Consider the following 11,697-nt stretch of genomic DNA (forward strand, 5'->3'; position numbering starts at 1 on the left):
ACGGACATGACGAGGAGTCTCGAAATGGTCGAGACATAAAGATTGATATATTGGAAGCCTATATTTGGACGTCGGAAGAGTTCCGGGTGAAATCGGAATTTTACCGGAGTGTCGGAGGGGTTACCGGAACCCCCCGGGGGTTAATGGGCCTTGTTGGGCCCTAGTGGAGAGAGAAAGAGGGGCCGGCCAGGGCAGGCCGCGTGCCCCCTGCCCCTCTGGTCTGAATTGGACTAGGAGGGGGGCGGCGCCCCCCTTTCCTTCTCCTTCTCCCCCTTCCTTTCCCCCTCCTAGTAGGAGTAGGAAAGAGGGGAGTCCTACTCCTACTAGGAGGAGGACTCCTCCTCCTGGTGCGCCCTACAGGGCCGGCCGGCCTCCCCCCTTGCTCCTTTATATACAGGGGCAGGAGGCACCCTAGGACACACAAGTTGATCATTGATCTCTCTTAGCCGTGTGCGGTGCCCCCCTCCACCATAATCCACCTCCGTCATATCGTAGCAGTGCTTAGGCAAAGCCCTGCGTTGGTAACTTCATCAACACCGTCACCACGCCGTCGTGCTGACGAAGCTCTTCCCCGAAGCTCTACTGGATCGTGAGTTCGCGGGACGTCACCGAGCTGAACGTGTGCTGAACGCGGAGGTGACGTACGTTCGGTACTGAGGATCGGTTGATCGTGAAGACGTACGACTACATCAACCGCGTTGTCATAACACTTTCGCTTACGGTCTACGAGGGTACGTAGACGACACTCTCCCCTCTCGTTGCTATGCATCACCATGATCTTGCGTGTGCGTAAGAATTTTTTTGAAATTACTACGTTCCCCAACATGGCGGCCCTCCCTCCCCTGCTCGGGGGTGGCTTGGCGGCTTCGGCGGCCCGCGGCTTCGGCGGCCCGGTGGTTGGCTTCTCCGCGGACGCCTCATGTGCTGCGGCGGCGGCTCCCGGCGCGATCTCGTGCTTCCGGATCCGGCCGGCGCGGGTGCATAGGGGTGGTGGCCTTCCTGCCCCTGCTCGTGGGCGATGTGCTCGCCTACGTGGTGGCTGCCTACTGGAAGCGGTCCCTTTGGCTGCCTGAGAGGGGGGGGGCGGATCTGACAGACGGACAGATCTGGCTTGCCGGTGATGCTCTGGCTGCCGGTGAGTAGTGGTTTGTGTTGGCTCTTCAATGTTGCTGGCGCGACATCTTCGTGGAGGTGGGTGGGCCAGTGGAGGTGTTGTGCGTGGGGGTGCCAGTGGTGACGGGTGCTCCGGGCGAATGTTTGCCGGGCTCTTGCCGGCCGGCGGCATCAGCGTCCGTGGGCGGCGTTTCACCTCCTTGGAGGCGCCGTCGTGGAGCCCCGTGTCCGCCACCCTCGGACCTTGCTCTTCGGGTGAAAGCCTAAGGCCCGGCCGGGTCGGGCGACGACGTCGTCATCGTCGCTTCCCCTTGGGGGCGTCGCCTTGAAGAGCTTTGGTTCTCGGTTGCGCGCTCCATGGGTTGGACGCTTGTGACATTGCGGTCGGCTGGTGTCCGTCCGGCGATGTGGATGTTTGCGCGGCTTCTTGTGTGGCAATGATGGCGGCTTCGAGCGGAGTTGGCTTGTCGGTGGGTCTTGGTAGTCGGTCTCTTCCGGCGTGTTCGAGGGGTCGCCGTGCCCCGCTTTGTCTTCCTGAAGTCGGAGCTGCTGAGGAGGGGCCCTTGCGGCAACGATGACGCGAGACGGTGGTCGGCTCTGGCGCTGGCTCGGCGCAAGCCCAACGCTTTTCTCCTGCAATGCTGGTCGATAGAGTCGGAGCTGCCTGGTCGCCGGCGCGTGTGGCTGACTGTTTGGCATCGGCCGGCGCAGGCCTCGACGCTTGTTCGCGATGAGGGCTTCTTCGGTGGTCGTCAATGGTGGAGTCGGAGTCGCCCTTGCGAAGGTGTGATGACGATGACGTCAGGATGCAACCTCGACGACGCTTTTCTCCTCGGCGGCGTGTGTGCGTTCTTGTGTGGGTTGCCAGGTCGCCCTGTGTGCCTTGTTTTTGCGGGCGTGTTGTAACGGTTTTCGTCCGGTTTTCCATTAATTAACCGGGCAACTCTCTTCTTCTTTATTAATGAGATGAGGCAAAGCTTTTGCCTCCATTTCAAAAAATTGAGACTGGGCATCTCTATACCAGCTCGCTTGCAATTTTAAACGAGCACGCTTAACATGGAAGATAACGATCTCTTCCATGAGTTGTACACAAAACATATGATGTTTGAAGATTTAGAGATGACACATGGAAAATATTTAGAATGACAATGAAGTACCACGTATTGGCAGATATATTGAACTATTTATAGCAGAACTTGGTTTAAGGAGTTAGATGCAGCACATGCACCTTAGCTACTGTATTTCCGCATGATTTTCGTGCTAGAGTTGCTCTAGTTTCATCCTTAGCTAGAACTGTCCAAGATAATTACGGCCACATATGTGCTTGCAACCCAGTTTGAGAAACAAAGAGGCATCCAACCAGAAGCGTCATCAGTGGGGCATTAAGAGCACAACAGGGACACGCATCATCTGCATGATCGGGTTATCATATTTGCTAGGCTGGTCCATTCTAGGGATTGCTCATGATATGCTCCGACGCACGCTCGGTTTATATATCCTTCGTATACATATAGATAGAAGGTGTACATGGACCAAACTTCCCATCTGAAATCCATATGCAACTTTGCTGTTTCATCACTCCTATCCTAACCTTTCTGTAAAGCCTACGTAGAAAAGGTGCCAACTTCGTGCTCAAAAGGCTGTTGTTCTTGCAACGGCAAACCAGCCTGCTTTAGCACGGTGAAAGGCACCGGTGAATCACAGAAAATGAAACAATTTGTACTTTCGGCCCATTCAGTAGTGCTGTGACACCCTTTTCCGTGTACTCCGATACTTCAGTAACATAGTGCTGATTTTCAAGTTTTTCTCAAAAAAATACTGTATATTCTAATTTTCAAGTTTGCCAAACAAAAAGGTGACATCTGATTGTTTTGGAGTACAAGGTACGGGGACAAAACAAAGGGGGAAACAGAAGATAGCCGTCACACCGAGCTAATCAGTTACTTCCTGAACTTAATTCAGTCTATGTAATTAATCAAGCCTATGTACTACTCCCTCCGTTCCAAATTACTCGTCGTGTCTGTAAATTTGAACTAAAACCACGACAAGTAATTTGGAAGATTTGAACTAAAATTTATAGACACGACGAGTAATTTGGAACGGAGGGAGTACAAAGCTTATAGTACATCAAATCAGACACTTTGAAAGAATGATATACATGCATTGTGATCATCTTCTCCCTTCACAACCGCATAAATTCATAACCACGCATACACAACGTATCCCTGTTAATTGCTAGCACTACTTTGCTACCGCTAGCTAGTCATCAATTAATATCTTCGACTACCGTGGATGAGAAGCCCAACGAGGACTCGAATGTAGCGGCCGTGTCGCCGCCGAGGTACCGCTTGAGCCGGTCCAGATCGTCGGCGGCGTCCAACATAGACGGGCGCGTGGACGCGCTCTCCTGGGTGCAGAGAATGCCGAGCTCCAGCAGCTCGCCTATGGCCGCGTCCGACATCCTCCTCACCTCGGGCGTCTGGTCCATAACCATCCTGGCCAGCGCCTGGTCGACCACCGCGTCGGCCCGGCCATGGTAGTGGCTCTTCACCCACTTGTGCAGGCTCAGCCCGCCCTCAAACATGTCGTCGGTCGGCTTCTTCCTCGTTACCATCTCCATCATCAGAACGCCGAAGCTGTACACATCGCCCTTCGTCGTCGGGTTCGAGCCGTAGCCATACTCTTCAGATCATTGGCCAAGAAGTAAGAACCACTCAGAAATCAGAACTAAGAATCTGGGAACTCGTCACCGGAATAGCTCGTGAATTAGCTTTAGCAGTGTGTGGTTTCATGGTACGTACCTGGAGGAATGTACCCGATGGAACCGCACAGCATGTTGGCGGTGGAGGCGCCGACATCAGCCGTGTTGGCAACCCCGCCAACGCTCATGACCAGCCGGGAGATGCCGAAGTCGGACACCAGAGCGGTCATGTCGTCGTTGATGAGGACGTTGCTTGGCTTGAGGTCGCAGTGGATAACCTTGACCGGCGAGTGGTGGTGCAGGTAGGCAACCCCCTCGGCAATGTCGCTGCAGATGTTGACGCGCTGCACCAGGCTGAGCTCGGCCGGCGGCCCAGCATAGAGGCACCGCTCGAGGCTGCCCTTCGCCATGAATGGTAGGACCAGCGCCTTGAAGTCCGCCAGGCTGCATGCGGTGATGATCCGCATGAGGTTCCGGTGGCGGATGCGCTTCAGGACCTGGCACTCGCGGCTGAAGCTCTTGGTCGAGTTCCCTGACTGGAGCTGCAGCACCTTCACGGCAACCATGGTGCCGTCCCGCAGGGTGCCACGGTACACGCGGCCGTAGCTGCCCGTTCCGACAAGCCGGTCTGCACTGAACTCCTCCGTGGCCTCAACCAGCTCCTGGTGTGTGATCCGCGGGAACTTGTACTTCATCACCGGTGACGAGCCTCCGCTGCGTCGCCCCCTGAACATGTCCTCCCGCACTGCAGCTAGCCAATCCCGGATCTTCCAGGCACCGACCGCGCAGAGGATTGTCAGCACGAATGCCACCACGGCGGCGCAGATGCACATCACTACCAAATACTTGCGGGACTGGTACCATGGGCGGTGCCTTTGGCAGTTGCGCCTCACCACTGAGCCGCAGAGCCGTGGGTTGCCAATGTAGGACAGGAAGGTGAAGTCTGCAAAGACGCCGGTGGTGGGCACATGGCCGACGAAGTCGTTGTACGACAGGTTGAAATGCTTCAGGCTGGTGCATTTCGTCAGGTTTGCAGGGATCTCTCCGGTCAGGGAGTTGTCGGAGACGTCCAGGTTTTTTAGGTCCTTGAGGAGGTCGAAGGACGACGGCAAGACGCCGGTGAGCAAGTTGTGCGACAGGTCGAGGTCCTCCAGCTCGCTGCAGAGCCAGAGCTGTGGGGAGATCGTGCCAGTGAAGTTGTTCCAGGACAGGTCAATCACTTGCACCTGTTGCATCTCGCTGAGCCCCCGCGGCAACTCACCTCTGATCTGGTTGTGCGACAGGTTCAGAGATATAATGTCGGTGCCAGAGACCATGTCTGGTACCTCTCCAGTCAAGCTGTTGTTTGAGAGGTCAAGGTGCAGCAAGCGGATGCATTCGGCAAGGCGGTTTGCCGGTATCTCCCCGGACAGTTGGTTGTTCTGCAGGTAGAGGTTGACAAGCCCGGTCCCGATGCCGCTCGGGATGCTCCCTGACAGTGCATTGCCTGACAGATCCAGCTCGCCGAGGCTTGTTGCGTTGCCTATGCATGCCGGGATCATGCCCGTCAGGTCGTTGTTGGACAGGGAGAGCCGCTCAAGCTTCGGCAACGCGCAGATGGATGCCGGGACTGTCCCATTCAGCTGGTTGCTTGAGAGGTTCATCAGGGTGATGTTTATCACATCGCCGATGTCAGCAGGGATCGGGCCCCTGATCGCGTTGAGCTCCAGGTTGAGGTGAGACATGTTTGGTGGGAGCAACGAGCCAAGCCGGCTTGGCAGCCACCCGCCCATCCGCACAGCACCGGCCTCTATCTCCAGTATCTGGGAGCAGTTTGATACTGCGGCGAAGAAGGGCTCCAGGTTGGTGTTGCCGTCGTGGCTCGAGAACCGGTGGTTGTTGGACAAATGCAGGTACTTGAGATTCTGCTTGCCCGCTATGATGTCGGCGGGGAGCTCGTCGGCGAGCGAGTTGTCCTCCACATCCAGCAGGTACAGATATGTGCAGTTGGCAAGCCACCGTGGGAGTCTTCCGGTTAGCCTGTTGGAGTAGAGGTTGAGGACTTGAATGTTCTCCGAGGCGTCGTGGGGGACCTCCCCGGAGAGGTCGTTGTTGCCGAAGTCGACCAGACCTAGACTGGTACAGTTCTTGAAGAGAATGGCCGGGATAGGACCTGAGAGGTGGTTATCCTTGAGCCTGAGGTAGTACATGCTCGCCAGCTGAGAGAGGGACGGCGGGATGCCGCCGCTGAGCTGGTTGTGGCCGAGGTCGAGGACCTGGATGCTGCGGAGGTTGGAGAGCTCGGCGGGTATCTGCCCTGTGAGAAAATTTCTGGACATGTCAAGGATCTTGAGGCGTGTGAGGTTACCGATGACCGGCGGCACCGGGCCAGAGATGTTCATGCCGCCTAGTGACAGGCCGATGACGTGCTGCCGCCTCCGGTCGCAGGCGACGCCGGCGAGGCCGCAGACATCGCCGTTGGACTCGTTCCAGTCAGCCAGAGCCGACGGCGACAGCAAGGTGAGCGAGCGTTTCAACGCTAGGAGCGTGGCCTTCTCCTGCAGCAGCACTTGCCGCCGACGCTGCTGCTTCCGGGCGATCGTCCCAGCCCGCCGCTCGCCCGCCGCAGCGGCCACGGCGTGGAAGGGCATGAGGTGGAGGAGGAGGAGGAGAATGGTCACGCGCCTTACGGCCATGGGAGCCCTCATGCTTTACTGGAAAGGCATGCAGCCGGTGATGGACTATGAGAGGTAGCTCAGACCTCAGAGCTAGCTATGGCGGTAGCATCTCAGGTCACTACTCTATAGGCAGGATGCACCAGAGAAGGATCGGAAAGGATGCAGCAGCAGGTCGCAGAAAATATGGAATGGGGACGAAGATAGATGGATGGAGAATGAGGTGATGGCGACCGGCGAGAGTGGCGGTAATGGCAGCATGGCCCCTGGCTGATTTGTTTCAGCGTCGGCTATGATTGCCCAGTGCACGATAAGCGGGCGCAGGCAGTGGGAAAGCGACGGGAGATGGCTCGGCAATTCCCACTTCGGCAGCGCGCACGCGCGTGCAGTAGGAACGAGGTTGCAATGGCCGTAGATTTTCTTCCGGCATGCCGCACTCGCGCCAGTACGCCAATATGGCTGGGGCTATCTGTCTCGGGAAATACTGTAGTGCAGCTGTGGTGCTTGCCAAGAAAATCCCCTTGTGTACAATGTATTTTCTTCTACTGTTAACCCAGCTAGTTAATCTGAACACTACTCTAGGCAAGCGTGTGTATCTCTATTGCCAACCGAACATCCATCTCACAGATCTGGAGTAAGTTGAGCATGATAAAGCTGGAGTGAACCAACCTGGTTATGTATTGACTGTGTGCATCAATCCACACCTCCATGCAGAGGCCGGGCGCCGCCTCCTTTATCCAAAAAAACAAAGCTCTGTAAAAAAGATCTGGTTAGTTTAAGCCTGAACCAATTCATACCAAGCAGCTGCACATATGTGCAGTTATACATGTCAAATCTTGCATGTGTGTAACAACTAGAAGCACAAACAGAAATTCTACTCCCCCGTCCCAAAATTCTTGTCTTAGATTTGTCTAAATACGTATGTATCAAGTCATGTTTTAGTATTAGATACATCCGTACCTAGACTAGTCTAAGACAAGAATTTTGGGACGGAGGGAGTACTCACTAACATCCATCAGCTGGGTCATCTCAATTATCTGGTTTCAGGCTAACATCCAGCAGAGACTAGCAGAGTATCAGGGTGTTTACGGGGCGTCTATCATGCCTAACATGCACACGCTATCTCTCAAAGGTTCAGAGAACAGCCACATTTTTCACAACCCGGGCATGTGATTCATGAACAAACTTTTCAACGGTCTGGACCATCATGCAACATTGCAATTGCAGATTTTTAGCACTAGTAAAGTTCAGCCTACAAGTGTGAGTGTGTGACCTATGCTGCTATGCATAAACTAGGGGTGGGCCAGAAAACTTAACCTATGAGACCTTGTTTATACATAGGTAACCAAAAACAATGTCAAAGAATGATTAGCACTTTTGCGATGCAGGATAGGAAGATCGGCCTACATGTCTAAGGCTGTTATTTAAATGAGCAGTTAGGTGCATCATGACTGCCCTTTCAACCAAAATCAAGTGGGGCACTCTTGAGGTGTTTCATTTGCTCCATGATGCTTACTTCCCTCTGGAACAAACAAGATGTTCAGTTTGTAGATGTCTGGCACTGTTCCATCTTCCATGATATGCATGATACCAAGCAGATTGTGTTAGTTGTTTGTACTGCTAGTTTTTTCAGATAAACTGTTTGTCCTCTAGTTCCACACCGTTCCCATGTAAAGCAGCAGGACAAGATAAGTAGCAGAGATAGATAGAGGCTTCTGTATTGCTCTATGTGCATGCCAAACTGTAAATAGGTACAGCAGGGCACTTTTTCTCCAAATACTCGAATCATGTGAGACTGAGCATATGCAGTGAAGCCTCTAGAACACTAGCAATAGCTCACGAAACTAAACTATTGCCAACTGAGATGATCCAATGATCATTTTAGCAATGCCTAGAGAAAATGCCATGCCACCATCTATCATAATTCTGACCTTTTTAATTGAAGTTATCCGTAGCGGGCACCGGGTGAATGGGCTTCGGTCTGCTGTCGCATTCTTCAGAAAGAGCACACAACCACTGTATTTTCTGCCTCAAAATGTAATTGATCAGACAAGGTTCACGAGATAATGGAAAAACATTGTAGACGACCGACCTCATGCAAGGAGGAGCTGGATACCAAATCACAGGCATGCGCCCCTGCTCCTTGAATCATCCAGAGAAAGCCCCAGCTTGATTTGAGCAATAATGCCAGTCCTCTGGGACCAGGTCTATTTTTGGCAAAGGTGTCTCCACCAAGAAGGTTGCACATGGTCTCCTAGTAAGCATCCCGGAGGTAGGGTATCCGGCATCGGGATGCAAGTGCTGGGCTATGCCGCGCATTTGCACGAGCAGGTGGTGGGCGCGGCGGGTGCCAAGACGGTGGCAGACAAGACAACCAGGAGATCACAAGCTGTGCAGCTACAAATCCATGAAGGTTGGCCCGCGCCGATGGTGCCGCCCGGCGCGGCTGTCGTGCTCCCCGCCATCGTCGGGTTTGAGTGGGATTTTTTTTTCCACCTTCTTTTTTTCATGTCATGGTGATTGAGTGGTACTGCAAATTGCAGTACGACGGCTTGGAGAGGCGGGCGACAGAAAAGTCGGCGGAGAGAGACGCACGACATGGGGCGCCCCTATGTCTCGCTTTAAGCGAGACCTAGGGAAACCCTTGCGTCAGGGCAGCTCCAGGGCATACCCTCGTTGTTTTTTCTGTTTTTCTGTCACATTTTTTGTTTCTTTTTACATTTAATTTTTTATGTTTGTTTACACTTCCGAAAATAATAAAAATATATATTACAAAAATAAACTTTACATAATATTTTGAAAAATGTTAATCATGCATTTGGAAAATGTTAAATGTGTATAGAAAAAATGTTGACCATGTATATGAAAAATATACAATGTGTGAAAACAGTTGATCATGTAATTAAAAAAATCCAACTTATAAAATGTCAAACAAGTATTTAAAAAACGTAGTCAAACATTAAAAAAATGTTAAATGCGTATAAAAAAATGTCAACCATTTATTAAAAAATTTTGTAACTTGCATTTTAATAAAAGTTTAAATGTGTATAGAAAAAATGTTGACCATGTAATTGTATTTGAAATTTTTTTAATGTGTATAAAAAAATGTTGACCATGTATTCAAAATATGTGAAACTGATATTTAAAAAATGTTAAATTTGTGTAGTAAAAATGTTGACTATGTATTAAAAAATGTTAAATGTGTACAAAAAAATGTTAACCATGTATTCAAAAAATATTAACCTTGTATGTATTTAAAAAGGGAAAAGATTCCCTTCAGCCGGCCGATTTGCAGCCATGATCCGCCGCCTGAGATGCACACCACGCGTGTCACATGGGTCCTGTCACCGCTGATTCTTTTTCCTTTCTATCTTAATCACTAACGACTGAGTGCCATTCGTTTGTTTTTGCTTTCATACGTCTTTTGCAACATGCTTTCTGTTGTGAAAATAATCTACAACATGACCTCTGTTGCGAAAAAAAATCAACATACGTTTCCGCAACATATGCTCTATTGCAAAAAATTATGCAATACGAACTTTGACAAAAAAACTCTACAAATGTTTCCGCAACACGATCTCTGATGCAGAAAATATTCTGTAACATAAATTATGTTGCAAAAAAAATTCTACTAACATTTCCGTAACATGATCTCTGTTGCAAAAAATTCTGCAACATAATCTATGTTGCAAAAGTTAGGATGCCCGTCAACCGCTTGATGGCGCTAGATCTGCGGCTATAGACCCGGCTGATCTACGTGTAGCACCCCCATTTAAAAATGTTAAATGTATATAGAAACAAAGTTGACCATGTATTAAAAAATGTTAAACTTGTATTTTAAATATATTAATACAACTTTTGAAAAATAAAAATATTAAATATGTATAGGAAAAATGTTGACATGTATTAAAAATATTAATTTGATATTTAAAAAAATGTTAATCAAGCCTTTAAAAAATATTGAACGTGTGTTACATCCTCACCGACGACATCCGAGTGTCATTGATAGAAACCAGTCGTGAAACCGTCCACGCCCGGGGCCTTGGACGGTGCCATATCGAAAAGTGCCTTCCTTACTTCTTTAGCCACAAAGTCCTTCTCAATGAACTCATTCATGGCTTTGGATACACGAGGTTGCACACATTCCAGCAACTCTTCCATTGGGCTATACCTTGGGATTGGTACAATGCCTGGTTAAAGTTTGGTATTTCATGTTTTATCTCCCCTGGGTCGCTGCATATCTGCCCATTAGCTCTCTCCAGAGACGTTATGCGGTTCATGCGCTTACGATGAGTTGCCTAGGCCTGGAAATATCCAGTGTTGTGGTCACCCTCCTTAAGCCATGTCACGCGGGATCGTTGCTTAAGCATATTTCCTCCTGCCGATGGGCTTCTCGCAACTGTGATTCACCCGCTTTCTCTCCCTCCATTGGTCCGAATCCTAACGAGGTACTTCTTAGACGGTCTAAGACGTTGTTGAAGCTTGCGTACTTTCCTCGCTAAATTTCCAAATTCCCATTGTCCCCAGGACCCAAGTCATTCTAGACCACCGAGAGAGTGTCGACAAATCCTTGTAGTCCACCTTGTCCAGCTCCTATCCGCCACATTCTCCTTACCATGTCATCATAGTCAGGATGAGATTGCCATACATTTTCGTACCGGAAGGTCGCTGTGCACGTGACCATCCCGACGCCATTGTGGCCTTTAATTCCGCAAGTACAAAGCAATGATCAGATTCCACACTGCTAATGTGCTTGACACTTGAGAATTTGAACAAATCTAGAAACCTTTGGTTGACAAGAGCTCGATTCAATCTAGCCTTGACGTTCTTGTCTCCTTGTTGTTTATTATTATCCCATGTGAAAGGGACTCCCCGCCATCCAACTCCTGGAGTGCACAGTCTGATATCACTTCCCGAAAAGCTCGCATTTGTCCTTCCGGCTTTGGGTTAACCCCAAACTGCTCATTCTCCTGAAGTATTTCATTGAAATCTTCCATACATATCCATGCTTCATGAGGGACAGAAAATAAAGTTCGCATAAAACGCCAACTATGGTGTCTATTTTTCACCTGTGGCTCACCATAGAAGCCCGTGAAACGCCAAGTTTTATTTTCTTGTCTCACAGTTACATCAATATGGGAAGTTGTTGAGGATATAACCATTAGAGTCACCCGCCCAGGAGGGGCCGGGTTACGTCATAATGATCATCACATGAAGCCCAGTACCAAG

At 50.5% G+C, this 11,697-nt stretch overlaps 1 protein-coding gene across 1 annotated transcript; it reads right to left on the reverse strand.

Moving 5' to 3' along the window:
• Positions 1-3,074: 3,074 nt before the first annotated feature.
• Positions 3,075-9,025, reverse strand: LOC123121607 (putative leucine-rich repeat receptor-like serine/threonine-protein kinase At2g24130). The gene is made up of 3 exons (XM_044541627.1): positions 8,400-9,025; positions 3,915-7,221; positions 3,075-3,795 (listed from the first exon to the last, which is right to left on the reverse strand). The coding sequence occupies exons 2-3, from the start codon at positions 6,499-6,501 to the stop codon at positions 3,380-3,382; spliced, it is 3,003 nt and encodes a 1,000-aa protein (XP_044397562.1). The 5' UTR covers positions 6,502-7,221; positions 8,400-9,025; the 3' UTR covers positions 3,075-3,379.
• Positions 9,026-11,697: the final 2,672 nt, after the last annotated feature.

Source organism: Triticum aestivum, chromosome 5D (assembly GCF_018294505.1).
Source record: "Triticum aestivum cultivar Chinese Spring chromosome 5D, IWGSC CS RefSeq v2.1, whole genome shotgun sequence".
NCBI classification, from domain to species: domain Eukaryota; kingdom Viridiplantae; phylum Streptophyta; class Magnoliopsida; order Poales; family Poaceae; genus Triticum; species Triticum aestivum.

Excerpts from the sequence above, each read along its gene's own strand:
- LOC123121607 (XM_044541627.1), bottom strand. The coding sequence starts at position 6,501 with ATGAGGGCTCCCATGGCCGTAAGGCGCGTGACCATTCTCCTCCTCCTC. Across the intron at positions 3,796-3,914 it reads CATCGGGTACATTCCTCCAG|AGTATGGCTACGGCTCGAAC; the intron begins GTACGTACCATG and ends AATGATCTGAAG.